This window comes from Rhopilema esculentum, chromosome 4 (genome assembly GCF_057945365.1).
Source record: "Rhopilema esculentum isolate cy_ngs chromosome 4, ASM5794536v1, whole genome shotgun sequence".
Lineage (NCBI taxonomy): Eukaryota > Metazoa > Cnidaria > Scyphozoa > Rhizostomeae > Rhizostomatidae > Rhopilema > Rhopilema esculentum.
In genome coordinates, this window is record NC_142818.1 from 7,878,244 (window position 1) to 7,896,247 (window position 18,004).

At 37.3% G+C, this 18,004-nt stretch overlaps 2 protein-coding genes across 2 annotated transcripts; both read left to right on the forward strand.

Moving 5' to 3' along the window:
- Positions 1-67: 67 nt before the first annotated feature.
- Positions 68-4,249, forward strand: LOC135691219 (cytochrome c oxidase subunit 4 isoform 2, mitochondrial). The gene is made up of 3 exons (XM_065209020.2): positions 68-314; positions 1,070-1,201; positions 3,980-4,249. Exons 1-3 carry the CDS (start codon positions 113-115, stop codon positions 4,081-4,083), a joined length of 438 nt encoding a protein of 145 aa, XP_065065092.1. The 5' UTR covers positions 68-112; the 3' UTR covers positions 4,084-4,249.
- Positions 4,250-6,659: 2,410 nt separating this feature from the next.
- Positions 6,660-16,140, forward strand: LOC148960368 (inositol-3-phosphate synthase 1-B-like). The gene is made up of 3 exons (XM_089115780.1): positions 6,660-6,769; positions 13,179-13,558; positions 13,962-16,140. The coding sequence occupies exons 2-3, from the start codon at positions 13,214-13,216 to the stop codon at positions 15,225-15,227; spliced, it is 1,611 nt and encodes a 536-aa protein (XP_088971906.1). The 5' UTR covers positions 6,660-6,769; positions 13,179-13,213; the 3' UTR covers positions 15,228-16,140.
- Positions 16,141-18,004: the final 1,864 nt, after the last annotated feature.

Below are 18,004 nucleotides of genomic sequence, written 5' to 3' on the forward strand. Positions count from 1 at the left end.
ATGTCAATGAACTAGAAATGTTGTTGTTGTGGCAATAAGTTTCGGACACTGGGACAGATCGAGGGCCGAAGTGCATTGCTGGACAGCCTTGTTTCACTTCCATATATTCAAAATGGCGAGCCTCAGACAACTGTCAAAGCTTCCCGTGAGTCGTTTGGCCACGAGACATTTTTCCCTTGCCTCTCGTTCATCGGCATACATTCGAGTTGATCCTACTCCGTACGAAAGGGTAGAGGCAGATTCATCCTTGTCTGCACTCCTTGCGAAGGAAAAGGGACCGTGGTCGGCCTTGACTAAAGAGGAAAAACTACAACGTAAGTTTGTCGTAAACTGTTGTTCATTGGTAATTTGAAATGTTCATTTTCTTTTGTAGGCATTAATAATGAGTAGGTTAAAGTTTCGTATTAACATAAACAAAAGTGTCTCAGCCATATTTCCCTTGAAGTTATTCTTCTGATTATGCACCTCGCATAATCACAGCTTAGCTGCTGTTTCAACGCATAGCTCAAGTTATGCTGACAACTGTTTGCATTTTCTATATGTAGACCACTTTTCTATTTGCATTTTTCTTGTACAAAATTGTTGACTCCAGATTCGGATTAAGAACAAGAATTTAGTCACTTGGATGTTTTCATTATGTTGTTGCTCTCAATATATTGATATTATGACGACATAAAGATAAAATTTTATAAGGGATTTGACCGTTATTGACGACAAAAGGGGTAAATTTCCTCTAAAAATGACTTTGCAGTCAAATCCCTTACAAGTTTTTAAACTCAATTTCTCAGTAAAATCAAAAATATAAGCACAAACAATATGTAAAGTTGAATCTGGCCAAAAGTATGGTGATAAAACCAAATCTGATCTCAAAAAAGTTGTATAATGAAGTTTGGAGTAATTTCTAGAACAAGGCAGTAATTTTTCATAAATGACCAGTCCCTGCCCTGAGCATATTGGCCTTTGTGTAAAAGTTTGCCAGTGTAAATTAAACACACAAAAGTCATGTAACCAATGCAGTCATTTGTTTACAATTTTCTAGTTAAAAACATTTTTTTATTTTCTGTTTCAGTCTACAAAGCTCAGTTCCCAGAGACTTTTAAAGAGACTTTGACTGGAGAAGACCACACAAAACCTGTTGTTGGAGGTATTGCAATTGGCCTTGCTGCTGCAGTTTTGTTTTTTGCTTTCTTAAAGACTTACAGTAAGTATATTTTGGAAGATTTTATTTCTAGCTTTTTGCTTGAAATTGTTAGCTTGCTTTTGATGTAATTGATGATGAATAGCGTTTTTATGAAGGCAATTTGCAGGCAATTAAGTAACTACTTGAAACACACACACATACCCAGTCCTGGTAATATGAAATTTGGCGGCGTGCTGGTAATCGCACGCCTTGAAAAGTTTAGGCGTGCGATGACGTGCGATCAACAAAATGGAGACCTTAAGATTTTTATGAAGACCTGATGTCATTTTTGTATTAGAAAAGCGTATGAGGTTTTCGTAAAACCAAAAAGATTTCATCAGGCCTGGCCGTTTGTATTTTTATAGGTGAGCTGTGAATCGCTCCCCTCATTTGCTGAGGCGAGCTAAATCAGTAACACATAGAATGTACTTTAAAGAAAATCGACAGATGACTTAATAAGCCCCTCTAGTACCTGTCGGTTGCCTTGATGTAATAGCCGCAGTCAGGAGTATGCTGTTTTACTTCTTTCAATTTGCATTTGCTTTAACCGTGACTTAGGCACCCCCTTTAATTGAAGTATTTAAAAGAACAGACTCTTTCAGTTTCATGTAAAGCTGGCACAACACAAAAACAACAATTATCTTGCAAAACAATCTTTTTGTTGTACAGAATTTGAAAATGGCTTTGAAAAAAAAATTTAAAACAAGCTGAAGTTATACGTCTAGCACTCTTCAGATAATAAAACGTCAAAACATAGATGGAAAACTCTACGCTAAAATACCCAGTTTTGGATCGAAATAGGCCAATCAGAAAGCGCGAGCACATGACTGTTGAGGTTGTCCAATCAGTGCCGCTTTCTTATTGAAAATGTTACCAACGGAGTCCTAAGGTGAAAACGAACTCACTTATGTCTACACAAAAGCGGTTCGTCATGTTTATATAGTAGATAGATTCACAAACTGCTAGATGGAACGATGATCAGGCTTTGCCAATTATGCCAAACATGTTGCCGTTATAGTTTTCACCCAATTATGGGTTTTTCAGTAAATGCCGCTGGATAGTTGAATTCCATGTTTTGGTTGTCGTTTTTGATCTGCAAGACAGAGTACCTTGTTCTCTTTGAGGGATAGTTTTGTTTCTATTGCTGGAAGGGACCTGCTGTCTTAATATATCCCCAATCTACAATTCCTGCCAATTTCTTCGACTTTCCTTCCAAAAATATTCCTGTTTTATTAAGATTGAAAGGTTCTAACCGCTACAAACGTACTTTCCCGTTAACTATCCTTTTCAGAATAGATTGAAGTTTATGCCTATCATAAAAAACCGCCCAACAAGCAAAAAGTTAATTGCAATAAATGCAATGACAGGAGAAATCGCTGTTACAAAAATAAACCAATTAACCCTCGTGCGTTTTCATAATTCTCTGAATAGGAAATTTTAGGGGAGCGATTCTTCCTTCATGTTCTGTTTAGGAGAGCAATTCATAGCTCGCCTCAGGTTGCGAGGGGAGCGTGGAGGCGAGCGCGAGCTATCGCTCGCCTCAAACGGCCAGGCCTGTTTCATGGAATTTTAGAAGAAGTTTCTTGAAAACAAAATAATTTTACAAAAAGGATACAAGTTTTATAGGCTCTGTTGCCATTACTCCCTTTCCGTATGAGAACAGATTCGAGTGAATCTGTTTTTGAGTTTGAGTTTCATTGATACGCTCAAAAATGGTGTCATTTGATACCAAACCGAAGTTATTCAAAACCGCAGTTCAAAGTGGAGTAATCCGAAAACGGAACCATTTGAATATGCATCATTTTAATGGGAACAGGGAAGACAGAGGCATTCAAAAACGGAGTCATTCAATCTCAGTTTCAAAAAGAGCTTGAGCTAAGGATATGTTAACGGACAAATTTGGATTAATGGAAACACCCACGTTATCATTTTGACCAAAACAGAGTGGCCCGGGCAATGTGTTCAAGAAAATAAGAAAAGAACGGAGAGAGAGAACGGAGACATACAGTAACAGAGTAGCGTAAAAACGAAGTAATGGAAACCAGGCCTAATGGAAACGAAGTAAAGGGTTAAAATGCCTCCTGAAATGCTGTCAATATAACCCACACAAAAGAAATTAAAAGGAAAGAGGAAAAGAACAGTAATTCAAAACGTGGAACTGCCCGTGCAATAGAAAGCATGCCTCGAGAGTTCTAGGCGTGTGTGGAGGCGTGCACGTGCGATCGCACACCTAATATTACCAGGACTGCATATCCCTAGTGAGGCTTGAGCTTTGCAGGATGTTATCAAGCTTCAACATTCACCATTAAAAATTGACAGGGTTATTTGTCTTTTCCTACCTCATCACTGACAGTATATGCTTTTTAAGAGAAGCTAAGCTAGGGGTTAGAATTCAGTTTCAATGTTTTGTTGATTTTAGTGTACTAAGTTTCTTAAAGGTTTCTTACAAACATAATACACAATATCATGAAATCAAACACAGTTACAAGAACTTCTTCTTTCATTTATTCATTTTAATTGAAGAGGAAATAGTTGTCTAATCTTTGAAACAATGAACTCTCATCCCCCTCTTCGAGAGAGGATCGTAGTGTTCTCTCAATTGAATTTTTGGAGCTGTGGATTGCTCTCCTAAACTGTTCTAAAAACAAATTGCTCTCCTTGACATCAATTTTCCTTTGTTTCTTTTCTTATTTAACATTAAATAGCTCACCTGGAGATTACCAGAAGAGCTGTTTACTGCTTCCCTGCTATAAGTCTTATGGCCAGGCCCTTATAATAGCTATACATATATTTTTTTAGTTGGACCAGAGGCACCAAGAACTGTAAATCCAGAATGGAGAGCAGCCAGTAAAGAGAAGAGAAAATTGTATAGACAAAACCCAATCACATCAGCTGATCTGTGAGCATTTCTGACTATTTAGGGAATTCCATCAAAGTATAATTGTCAGAGACGTTTATTAGTTGCTTATGAATCGAAATATGAACACATGCATTGTAATGTTTTAGTTCTTCAAACCGTTGTTCAGTGAAAATTGAGTTTGATTTTTGTGTGTCAAAATGGCTTAGAGAGGTACTGTCTGTTTTTTGTCTGAAATCTTTTCCAACAAATTCTCTATTGTATCTGTAAATGGTTAGGTCTGCCCTGTTCTTTTTGTTTCAGGAATCAAGCTTTTTGTATGAACCATTGTTTGGCAAATCATGCATTGCAGTTTTTATGGCAATATCTTCTTACATTTTCCTTATTTTCAAGCCTTCATGGACAAAGTCGGTGTTGTAATTTTTTTTAGATTTTCTAACCTCCTTCCAGGTATGTTGTCAGTGCCCTAGTATGGATCCCTTGCAGTCTATAGGTAATATTTTATCCAAAACTTGACCTTCTTTAGGTGGAGGCTTATTTGACACAGAATATATTTAAAAAAGACATTAAAAAAGCTCAATATTATAACAGGAGAAGACCTTTATTTGATAATAGCCAGAGGCTCATTATTGGTGAGGTTTGAAATAGTAGGACCCCATTGTTTATGATACCAATCATAGGTGCTCCAATGTAAATAGCATTTTAAAGTAGTTGTTATCAATTTAACATCCCTTCTTATCTGCCATCATAATTAAGGGTTCATTCAAAACTAGACGCTTATTCAAGTGTGGGACTTGATGCGAAGGAGGAGGCTTTTTCTAGGGAGACTCTTTATTGAATTATTAGGCTATTGTTTTTGCTTGCTGGTTTGGGGTTTGGTTGGTTGAGAAGCCTGTGAGTTTAGCAAATTTTGATGTCATTCAAGCTTCGAGAAAACTTGGGAACTTTAGTTGAACTTGGGAACTTAACTCAGATCAGAATATGAATAAATTAGACAAGTATAAATGTAAATCAGGGTTTATAACAATCATCTATCAAATAGTTTCCTTTTTTATTGAAATTGATAAAAAACATTTTCAAAAATTAACAAAACTTTCCTATTTAGCTACCCAGACTATATACTTGCATCATGGCGAGGAAAAAAGTCTTAGCCAGTCTTTGAGAAAAATGCAAATGGTTGTAGAAATATTTTTCTAAAATTACTAAAATTCATAGTTCATCAAGGATCCCATATGCACACTTTTTATGAAAAATTTGTTAAAGTTATTCCCTAAATGGAAATAAACGCCAATGCTACTTTGCATGTTGAATGAGATCTCAGTGTACGTATATAGTGTAAGAACGTTACAGCAAGCGATTTATTTCAAAAAGCAATTTATTTCAATCCCGGAAAATATCTTGGAGTTGCTGTTCAGTTCCTGTGAAACCGCCTGACGGTATGTAAAATAGAGACTGCTGCGAGTCCTGAACTTGGAAATGAGATTTTCTTTTGGTTCTTGTTTGGGGGATGAATCATGCCCGTCCTCCAGACTATGCACTAGCCCCCCTTTTCATGCGCGTTATCACTTGAAGCCCTGGCGGGCAGGGATGCCTGCACAACATTAGGGCAGGAGGGGCAGTGTTAGTGCTGAGGGCAAATCGTAGAATTTTTCTACCAACATAATCGAGTATTCCTGGAAGGGGGGCCAGGTTGGGGTAACATAATAAAATATTAACATGGATATGTGCCACCCATACAGCTGTTCAATTATCTTATGAAGAGAGACTATTGTAAAGTATTGTAACGGACATATCAGGGAAATGTAAAAGATTCATCAGGGAAAGATTCTTAGGGAAAGCAGGCCTGTCGGAACCGGAGGGGGGGGCTGAAGCTCCCCTAATACCGAATGAGAGGGAAAACAATGGGCAGCTTCCGCTGCAAAAAAGATACGTATAAACTATACGTGAGGAATGGGATTTTGCCTAAAAATGCATATGTTCCAACCCTCCCGATATGACCAGGAGACTCCCGATTTCAAAGGTCATATCCCGACCTCCCGACAATTAAAAATCCTCCCGATTTTTGAAAAAAAAACTTATAATAAAAATAAAAAGCTGGTATAAAATAAAGAAGAATCAAGATCACTGTCAACAGTGCAACCTTTTCATAACGGACGAAAAGATTCGATGTATTCACAACATTACAATAGTTACGACATCGGATAAAACCAGACGCCAAACTGTGGAATTTTATTGCTCAATGCTTTTCGTAACAAATTCTTTTGATACTCAACCATCCCCCGTCTTGAATGCAGATTCTCCAATTCTTTATGAAACAATCCAGAAAGAATTTTGAAAATGAATCTTATTTTAAAGACCATATGGTTCACAACACGCGAACATTAAGGTGGCCAAAGTTGCCTTTTTCGTGGCATATATAAAAGAGGATCAGACTGTAACAGATAAACTTTGATTTTCCCGTTTTCTCGCTTTCCTCTGTCAGAATTATGCTTTCCGTAAGCTTCCTACACAACCATCTTCTTGGCAAGTATCTCTGAATAAAATTCCTTTGCTCTATCACAGAATAGAAATTCCTTTGCTCTATCTATTCTGGCTCTATTCATAATTTAAACGCCATTGTTCTTCAACAATTAACACGTGACTTAACGTACGATAGGCCAGATGGGTTGTTTCAAACCAAGTCATTCATATCCATCCTGGAGGCGTGAAAGCTGCCATCAAAGCTAAGGAAGGTGAGTTATTTAACCCTCTTAATCGTTCATGTCTTATGTTAACGGAATGCCAAGCTTCCTATTCACAAGGCAGAATGTATATTGGTTAGACTAGGATTGTATAGGGGATATGTAAAAAGCAGTCCTTCTAGAATTTTTTTGGCCTAAGAGAAACTTATTCCGGCCTAAAGCTACAAGAAAAGGGTCCTTATTCACGTATTTCTTAGCAAGGCAGTTAAGTTTTTTTGTTGGACCATATCTGACAAAATATTCACTTCTTTTATTTTTATATACAGTCTCTATCGATAAACTTTTATTTCTTTTTGCCACTGGCACGGGCATCCATCTGCTTATTATTGTTACTTTAAATTCATTGAATCGATTAATTCATCTCAAGTCAGTTAGAAAAAGTTCTTTTGACCAATCTTTCAAGTTATCTGCAAATTCGAATTTCAAGATCAGAAAACGGTGCATCAGGTTTGTTATATAACTTAAAAATCTGTGCATGGATGCATGACTAACACGTTAATTACAATTTATGATAGGATAGGACCTCGAAACATTTTGCAGATTTTGGGAAGGGGCCTTCATTAATGAGATGGTCAAAACACTACAATGGGGCTAAAGCAGTCCCTCTTTCTGGTGATATTTCTTTTTATATGCAAAGTAGATTCCCCTACATCTACACCACAGTTAAATCAATTTTCCCTAATTTGACTTGGTAATTAGTATTAATGTCCAAGGAAGAGGTGAATTACTGGAAATTATTTGTTCTTCAATTCCAGGGAAAGTAGGTTGCAATATATGGCCACATGGTTAGACTAGGTGATTTTTCATCTAACAGATTATTCTACTCTGTAATGCATGATGGATTTCAATTTCAGTTCAGAATCGTTTCCTAAAGTGAAATGGTTATCACAAAATCTAATTCAAGAAAAAGATCTGACTTCTATGGTGGCCCAGCATTCTCATTCAAAAAACAGAAACATATTTCATGAAATGTAAAAAAATCAAAGATATTTATGATAAATTTGACATTAAATCCAAATTATTTTCTTGAAGTTTAAAATAACATGCCAAAAAGCAGAATAAACACAATAAAAAAATTAAAGAAACATTTCCATTTCTAAGTGTCAAATATAATTTTTTCTTTTCGTTTCTGAAAAACACGTTGAAAGTGATCAAAAGAGACATCTCGTTTTCATTTTCAAAATGAAATGGCACGATCGGCCCAGCGTTCTCATAGACCACAATGCTTTGCAAGAATAAGCGCCTCAATTCCATGCAGCTTTTCGCGCCCTTTTTGCTTCTTCTTGCCACTTAACAGCGAATAACGCACACCTATTAAATTTGAATTAATCATGAAGAGGCATGATACTTGGGAAAAACTTTACAAGGTTATGAGTAACAAAAGAACAAAACAAAACGAGGCATCAAATAAAAATAGAAAACTCGGATCTGCCCCGCACGAGATTGTCGTCCAGAAGCTTTCTTCAGAACCCGACAGCAAGCAAACCTATCGTCCGATTCAGCCACGCGAATTTGTATCATTTGAGTTTGACGAAATAACTCTACCTAACTTGAAGAGTGCTTGTGCTGCTCATTTTGGCCTCCCTGTCAGTACGTGTGACGTGCTTGTCTCAAACAAAGGTCCCTCATGCACAAATATTCAACAGATACCACATCGGAAAGATAAGGCTTTTTCTCTTCTTTATTAAAACAATCTTTTGGTGGTACAAAACTTGTAAATGGCTTTGAAAAAAGCAAACATTTAGTAAACTAAAGCTTTTAGTCTGACACTCTTCAGAGTTTAAAACGTCAGAACATAGAGTCTTCTTTATTAATGAAATCTAACATCAATTAGTTTGAGGTTTGCGGTTCAAGCTTGTTCACTTTACTTGGATTGGGTTCACTGTCCGGGCTTTATAAATTAAGTAAATGTGTGATTGGGTCCCTGAAATAGGATAAATTAAGACAAAGAATAAAGAAAACAGATAATTTTCCTGAAGGTTCTAGTTTCAAACGATTTTTCTCACCTACCCACTAGGCCTAAGTATTATTTTATAGATTTTGTTACAGAAATTTTGTGTTTGACAAATTTTGGAAATGGCTATCTTGGCCCTTTACACCATTAATTCAAAAAATAGCGTGTCCAATTGCCAGTCTATGCAAAATGACATTTCACTGACTATACCCCAAGCAACCTTAAGCAATATGTTTTTTGTTACTTAAAAAAGTACAACTTGGATAATGATTTATATGTGTCACAATCAGGGCTGGCAAAATGGCTTTAAAAGTGGGGGGGGGGGGGTAAAAATTGTTTGCCACCAAGTGCCCAGCTAGAAATGACCCATGGAGACAAGCTCAGTTCCCGATCAAGCACAAAAACTTGCAGAAAGCTTGGTTACCACTGTTAATTTTGATCAAAAAGTTCTTTAGAGCTTTGTAAAAAATGAGGACATGGTACTCTATTTCGCCAGCCCTATGAATTCAATAACAAGTTAACCTCGCACCAATGACGTGAATGTTCCAACTTGACCCCTTCTTCTTCTTTTCCCAATCGTTCTCCGTTGAATTAGTCCTTTATTGTCATCAAGGGTCATTACATCGTAAACGAGTCCTCTGGGAACATGAAGGCCATACTGCTCTCTGATTCTCTTGTGCATAGCACGGTAGCCTAATAACTGACCGGGCCGTCTTTTTCTGCATTAAATGCCTCCCTCACTTGATCTACAGTTGTATCGTAGTCGACGAATTTTATTCCAAAATGTTTCATGCGCCTACTTAATGTACCAAGGCTCCAAGCGTACTGAGAAAAATCCCTTTGCAGAAAGTCAAGAATTTCAGCTCTTCGAAAGTTTCTGGCAACCATACAACGAATAAATTTTTGGAGTTCGTTATCCTCTGTCCATTCGTTATTTCTTTTATATTCTGCAGCCATATGGAGCAAAATCTCCCTTTCTTGTCTACATAAGCCAAAGGTAATTTATTTAGAAAATCAAAAAGGGCGCGAAAAGCTGCATGGAAATGAGGCGCTTATTCTTGCAAAGCATTGTGGTCTATGAGAACGCTGGGCCGATCGTGACATTTCATTTTGAAAATGAAAACGAAATGTCTCTTTTGATCACTTTCAACGTGATTTTCAGAAACGAAAAGAAAAAATTATATTTGAAACTTGGAAATGGAAATGTTTCTTTAATTTTTTTATTGTGTTTATTCTGCTTTTTGGCATGTTATTTCAAACTTCAAGAAAATAATTTGAATTTAATGTCAAATTTATCACAAATATCTGTGATTTTTTTACATTTCATGAAATATGTTTCTGTTTTTTGAATGAGAATGCTGGGCCACCATAGACTTCAGTAAACTGAAACAAACCAAACTGTTTATTAAAATTCTTGGGACTCTAACCCAGTAACCTATAGCTTCTCTCTGGAATGTAGAAAAAAACCTTAGACTCCACACAAAAGCTACAAATTTTCTAGCTGTCAATTTTTCTCTCAAATTTAAAGTTCAAATTTACACTGGCAAATTTTGTTTTTAATTGACTGCAAATATTGCAAAAGAATATAGTGACTGTTGGAAGAGTGCTTTATCAGAAAGCTTAAAATTTTAAAGTTATTTTTATTGAAAAAGCGATGGATACTGATGTAGAACAATTTATTCAGAACGTCTTCAGAAGGCAAGTTTCATCTTTGGATAAACATTTGCATTTGCATTACCACAAAGACTTCTTCAAATACTTTCAAATGTCACCATTTAAGCTTGCAAAGACATGCAAGATCCTGTTATGACATCTTCATCAAACAAATCTTGAGTCTTTTTTGACTGTAACTGTTGCTGTTGAGCAGGCAAATTAGCAGCCAACATTTCAGCGTTTTGAAGAAATTCTTGCCGATCCTTTATTTCATCAATTTGATCCATTTTTCATTGATTTGAAATTCAAATGTTTGAATAATAATCTGATATAAATCCACTGGCATGGATTGTGTAGGAGCGACAGGAAATGAATAGTTACCAACCTATTTTTTTGCATTGTATAAGTGAGAGTGTTTGAGAAAAAGAATGTGGAAAGATGCAGGCCATTAGGAACCAAAACAGAAGTCAGCTCTCTCTTCAAGTGCTGTTCTTATTGGTTCATTTTACAACTTCAATAATTTTGCAGGAAAGAAGGAAAGGTTTCTAATTTTTTCAAAGGGAATTATTTGCTGTTAATTCTCAGAGAATTTTCTAATCTCTACTTCTGCGCATTTGCAGTGAAAAATTATCTTCGTGTGAAACAATTTGTCTTGTGTTAATCAGGCTTAAGCCTCCATCCATATTTCCAGCAAACTTGGGACACCACCCCAAAGCCTAGAAAAACCTAGGTCTCCACCCAGGGCACAGAAAAACCTAGAAATTTACCCAAGGGCCAAATAAAAGTGAAATGTAAACAATTTTTGGATGCTGACTCACCCACCTGTACCCACTTTCTATACTTTGATCGGTATAATAGCAATCTCTTGGGCACCAGCACTTCATGGAATACTTGCTGTGCGGTGCTGTTCCCAAGAAGTGAGGAACTTGTACCCCTAATTGCTAATGAAATAACTCAATATTAAGCCCCCTCGTAGCATGAAATTTGTAAAATATCCCCCCCCCCGTATTTACAATAATTGGAGAAAAAATTCTCCAAAAGAGGTTCCTTGGACTGATCCCCAGGAGAAATTTTCAATTTGAATATCCTTAAGAATTTGCCATTTATGTTATAATTGGATTGAGAAGGGGAAATTGGATTGATGAACCCAGGCCAGGAACTCTGAAGAAAGAGTAATGCACATCACAGCTGACTCTTTAACATAATAATATTTTCACATGCGTAGCAGGCTTGTGCACAAATGCTCAGAAAACATTACAATAAATCTACTTCACCCTCTCGCATGAAGGCAACAGAATTTCCAAAAATTTCCTTATTTATGGTGAGGCTTTCCGGAAATTGTTTAGAAAACAGTGATGATTGAGAATAATAATGAATTATTTGAAAATTAATTGAAGGCTGATTAACATAATTCAGGGCTGGTTAACAGGGTGTTATTTTCCCTGCGACCACAAGGGTGGATAAATAATTCAATAGTTTTATAACTTTGCAAGAAGTTGAGCAGTTTTGAAGGAAAAAATAAAATGTTCCCAGGAAATACCTCATTACACTGAAATAGATCAAAACTTATTTAGCACAGTTTTATTGTGGTAGGGAGGCTCAAAGGGGTTCAGCTTCCCTTGCAAAAGTAACAAATTACTGTTGTAAGTGTTTGAGATATATTTTAATGCAGGCCATACAGAAAGTGCTATACAGAAAGAACTGACCTCCTGTATTCTGTATTTGTGCCAGAATTTCCTGCTTGTACCTCACTCGCAACACTATAGATTCATCTCTTTTGTACATAATTTAAATTTTTGGAATCAATCTTTTGTAAAATCGCTTCATTCAGCAAGACGCAGGAATTACCATTTTGATATTTCTCAGTTGCTTGTCTACCCTTCAAAAGAGTTTTGATAATAATGTCCTTTAAAAGAAGGGCGAGTTGCCCAGGGTCTCCAGGTCCAGGGAGCCTCATAAAGTAATGAATTCCATTTTAAGAATGGAATTAATCAAACGTCGCAAAAGTATGCGTAAGAAAGTAAAATGTTTAAAAGATTGCAAGAAATGACTGTAAGATTCTAAAATCCATTTTTAGCTTATCTTAAGGGCGTGGTCGCAAGAAATTTTCTGCTCGCTTCGCTCACAGTGGGCCACGTCTTTCACTTTTGCCCCAGGACGTCCGAAACCTATCGGCAGCCCCGATTATAATCATGGAAATAAGTTACTTATGAAATCTGAAATTTCGTTTTCTATTTAGGAAACTCTTGCTAGTATTCAACAACATAATTTTATTGTATAATTGAGATTTTCTAACCACAAATTCAAAACTATGTTCACAGGAAATTTTCTTCAGGAAGTTTACGGCCACAAGAGGTCTTTAGAATAATAACAGCCTGGTCTAATAATAACAGCTTGTTTGAAACCCTTCTTGCGATTTCTGTTCCCTTAAATCTTGTGTTTTTAAAGGTAGAAAGCCTGATCAAATTGGCCTGAACTGAATTTCAGCCAGCAACAATGATATGCATATAAGCTTCCAAAAAACAAATCATATTAACATTAGAGGTTTTCGATTGCTCTGGAAGACCTCCGAGCTATTAAGAGGCAATTTCAGTGGTCACCTAAATTCAAATTGGCTTTATTGTAAAATCGGCTACTGTTCATTGTCCAATCGAAAAACGCAAGACCAACTCTCATCAATTCCTTAATTATTGACGTAAACGGTTGACTGAAAGGACATAATGCCTTTAAGGTGTGCGCCAAAACTTACTCGTCCCTTCCTGATTGGTTGACTGATTGGTTTTTTATCTCCAGGCTGAAAAAAGCTGACGTCACATTGCACTAGCAACATGCAGCCCAAAGTAAAAGTCCAGAGCCCCAATGTAAAGTATACGAACGACTCAGTGATCAGCAAATACATTTATCAAACAACCCAAGTGAACCAAGATAATGGCACGTGTAATGTACAGCCAGTTGATGTTCATTTCACCTTTCACACCGATACCAAAGTGCCAAAAGTTGGCCTCATGATGGCCGGATGGAGTGGCAACAACGGTACAACACTGACGGCAGCCCTTCTTGCCAACAAGCACAACATCACATGGGAGACTAAGACGGGTGTAAAGAAACCAAATTTCTTTGGCTCAATCCTCGAAGCATCCACTGTTAGCCTTGGCTTTGATCAGAATGGAGAGGTTGGTATATTCAAGTTTACAAGAATACATCTTGATGATAATTGTTTTGTCGTTAGTTGTTATTATAAACCGCAATTCACAATGAATTCATGCTCTGTAAACAAAATCTACAAAACTACAAAAAGCATAGCTAAAATGATATTTAATTCAAGGCTACAAGGATACACCCAGTCCAATTTACTATCTATTTTAACAAACCCCTATTATAACAAATTTCTCGCTATACGAACCCACAACATCTTGTTATTACGAAGTGTGTGGTTCCCTTGGAATACTTCCTGTGAAACGAACCCTCGGTATATAAAACTCACTCTATTCAAAATTTTTTATTGGTCCCTACAGAATTCATAATCGCGGGATTCCACTGTTTGTCAACTGGCAGTTTTCTTTTTTTTGCTGCTAGGTTTTTGTTCCGATGCGAGATCTTTTACCCATGGTGAAGCCAACTGACTTGGTAATTGACGGCTGGGACTTGTCCTCATTAACTTTGGGTGAGGCAATGACCAGGGCAGCGGTTCTACACTGTTCACTGCAACAGAAACTAAGACCAATGATGAATTCCATGAAGCCGAGGAAAGCAATCTATCGCGAGGACTTCATTGCGCCAAATCAAGCAGAGAGAGCGGAAAATGTTCTAACGGGAACGGCGGAAGAGCAGGTAAATCAAATCCGTGCAGATATAAGGGACTTCAAGGCAACGAATAGCCTTGACAAGGTAATCGTTGTCTGGACTGCAAATACAGAGCGGTTTTGTGCCGTCCGCACTGGACTTAACGACTCTAGTCAAAATTTATTGAATTCAATTGTGAAAAACGAGAAGGAAATTTCCGCTTCGACTTTGTACGCGGTTGCTGCCATACAAGAAGGGTGTGCCTACATCAACGGATCGCCACAAAACACGTTTGTTCCAGGAGTTCTCCAGCTTGCCAAGGAACATAAAGTTTTCATTGGAGGCGACGATTTCAAGTCCGGGCAAACGAAAATCAAGTCTGTCCTTGTTGATTTCTTAGTCAGTGCTGGTATAAAACCTGTGTCAATTGTTAGCTACAATCATCTGGGCAATAACGACGGAAAGAACTTATCAAATCCTGCACAATTCCGTTCTAAAGAGGTCTCTAAGAGCAATGTGGTTGATGACATGGTTGACTCAAACAGGATCCTTTACAAGCCCGGGGAAAAGCCGGACCACTGCGTGGTGATTAAATACGTGCCGTACGTTGGCGACAGCAAAAGAGCGATGGATGAATACACATCTGAGATCTTCATGAATGGTACTAACACACTTGTCATTCATAACACCTGCGAAGATTCTCTTCTGGCCACGCCAATCATTCTTGATCTGGTCCTGCTGACCGAGGTTTTCCAGCGAGTGAAGTTCAGGGTTGGTGATAACCAAGAACTGCAATCTTTCCACACGGTACTCTCATTGTTGAGCTACTTGCTGAAAGCCCCGCTTGTGCCAGAGAAGACCCCGATTGTGAATGCTCTGTTCAAGCAAAGAGCATGCATTGAGAATGTCCTGCGAGCTTGCATTGGCCTTCCACCTCAGAATCATATGCTGATGGAGTACAAGGTTGCAGAGATGGAATCTTTTTGCAAGCACGTGAAGCAGCAATGTGTGACCGATAGTATGCAATATTTACCGGATGGGTTAATACGAAAATTCTAGAGCCATTTTCCTTAAGGATATATTTAAGTTCTATCAAGGACATACAACAAATAGTATATTTATTAGCAGATTCGTACTCATTGAAATTTTTTTAGTTTTCGTAGTCTTTGACGTTATTTATTCAACTTCATGGGGTCAAGTTTATTCAAATTTAGGTCTGCTCCGCGAGTTTAAATCCAACATCTTTCATTTAACCATGCCATGTTTCGATGCTGGTAAAATAACAAAAATTGTATTGAAGCAATGGAGAGCTGTTCAGTTATCCTACAAATCTGCTGTTTCTATCGTAGAATTTCTCGACAATGTACAAAGACTGTCGTCCTGTTCATGAATGTTTTGCTTTTTTGTGCCCATGATCAATTTGTCAGGCTGAAGGCATCAGACATTAGCGCACATAGTTTCCATTATTTCAATTCTTTTTTGTGCCAAGGCTAAGATTGAACCGCCAAATGAAACTTTAAACTGAGAGTCGCTCTCTTTGTTTAACAAACCTTTGGGCCTGGCTGTTGGACAGCAGTAAGATAATAAAATTTTGAATCCCTAACATCCGTTTAATATCACAGTTCTGCATGTCATGTTTGAATGAAGTTCCCATGCGGTTCTGATTCAACTGGGTTTCAATCTTGCTCAAGAATAGTGTTTTCTTACACATTAAAATCGGCACCCTAATTTCACATGGATTTTTCCACTTTCTTTTGTAGTCCAAAAGATTAATCTCCAGAGTTTCTATAATATCACTGAATTCAACAAAACAATTTGCCTTTCAAAATAGATGATAATCTTTTGGTAAAATTAGCTTAATAGTTCAGTGAAAATAAGCAGTATGCGATAGTAAAAATTAGTCGTTGGTAGCAATATAAAAACTTGATGCTTTGGTATGCTTCTAGATGAATATTACGAATTTGTTGATGGATGTCACATTCCTTTCTGTGTTAAATTCTGTCATGTATTGTGAAAGAATCAAGTACATTAAAAATCCGCAACTACGAACCAAAAATTAAGCGCCTGTTCGCTCATTTATACCCCCATAAACATGCAGCTATAAGAAATTTATATTTTTTAAAACCATACCAGTGCATTACAGCTGAATTATAAGAATCATATTTGAAGAAATGGAGGAATTTGCGATTGCTGTAATTTTTTAAAGAAAAGGGTGTGCAAGGTATGTAGATTGTCAAAGTATTCTAAACAAAATATAAATCAGCACAACATTATGCACTAAAGTTGATAATTTTTTTAAGACTCTTCATTTTATATATCATTAAAGACATAAAATTCTACACCCACTTTTATCCGGCAGTCTACAATTGGCGACTTATCTTTCGAACATAAACTGAAACTTAAAAGGACAGTTGGAATAAACATTCCTATGAGAAAGCTTTTTAGAAGTCCATTAAATCAGGATCAGTCAAAGGTTTATTTCTTTTACATTTTGGGCCCTGCTCTAAATGCTATCAATTTCAAATAACGAAAAAATTGTTACAGTTAAAGCATAGTACAACTAGGCAAAGCATATTAATAGATGTAAATGTATAAACTGACATATTCTTTATTGTTTTGGGGGTGGGGGCTGGGTTGGTACTGAAAAGTTAAAGATATAGGTTAATGACAAACTTGTTTGCAGCTGTGTTTAATTTTTTCTTATAAGGTAGGTTTTTACTTGCGGGTTTTACTTCATATTGTTACATTCATAACAAATCTCTTTGGGCTGTCCTCCTCAATGTTTAAGGCAGAGAGGACCCTATTTAGAGTCTCCTATTAGCTCATTAGCCTCAAAATATGGCTTTCTTCCCACTTCTGCCCCAGTCATTCCCTAGGTCTGCTATTTTTATTTGTAACTTTTATGGAAAAGATACTCATCTAAACGAGAGAAGCAGGAAATATCTGCAAGACAAGACCATAAAGGATATGGGGGAAGGGGTGCTTAAAGGTTTAGGGAAGCTCAACCTCACGGGCAGGGGTGTAGTGCTATCAAAATAAAAAGGGGGGCTCTTGCTCAAAATGCTGCAAAAAACAATAGCAAAAGTAGAAATTTGCCATTTTTCGGCATTAACAAGGGGGGCTCAGCCCCCTAGCCCTACACCCCTGCTCACGGGTCCATGACACTTGAGGAGAACCACCGATCGATTCAGGGCTGCCTCCCTCGATTGATCTCGGTCTTTGTTCGTATCATTTTTTACATTTCAAATTCAAGGTTCGTTCGCCTCTCCCTTTTTGGCCACAATTCAGTCTACAGTATTATATTGCCATATAATGGAGATACCAGTTGATTAGATATGTATCTTAATATTCAAAAAAGACCTCTTTTTCATTTTAAGGGGTGCAAACAGGGGCGCCTACGCCGGGGGGCTGGAATATTAGAAAGATTATAACACCAGCACAAAAACGCAAAGGTTGAAAAGTTTGTCGGTGACAAAGTGGGCCACTAGAGGGAGAGCAGTGACGTAAAGCACAGTGTGCACCTTTAAGCGCAAAACTAAGGGACCCCAAACGTTTGGGCCCTGAGGGGGCCCCCAAGAGGTTTCTCGAAAACAAATGTTTTTTATTGAAAGCAAGTTTCTTTGTAGCAACCATAGCAGCAATGAAATGAGCGTAAGACTGGGTATGATTTGTGAGCAACCACAAAATAATGATGTAAGATATAGTATGCCAATTAGGTTTTCTTCTAATGCACATTTCAAATGCCTTCGAATTCCAAGCGTGCTTATGAATCTGGTGCGAGCGAATGGGCCGAAATGAAACGTCAAGGCGATTCTGCTACATCAACTTTCACTGTT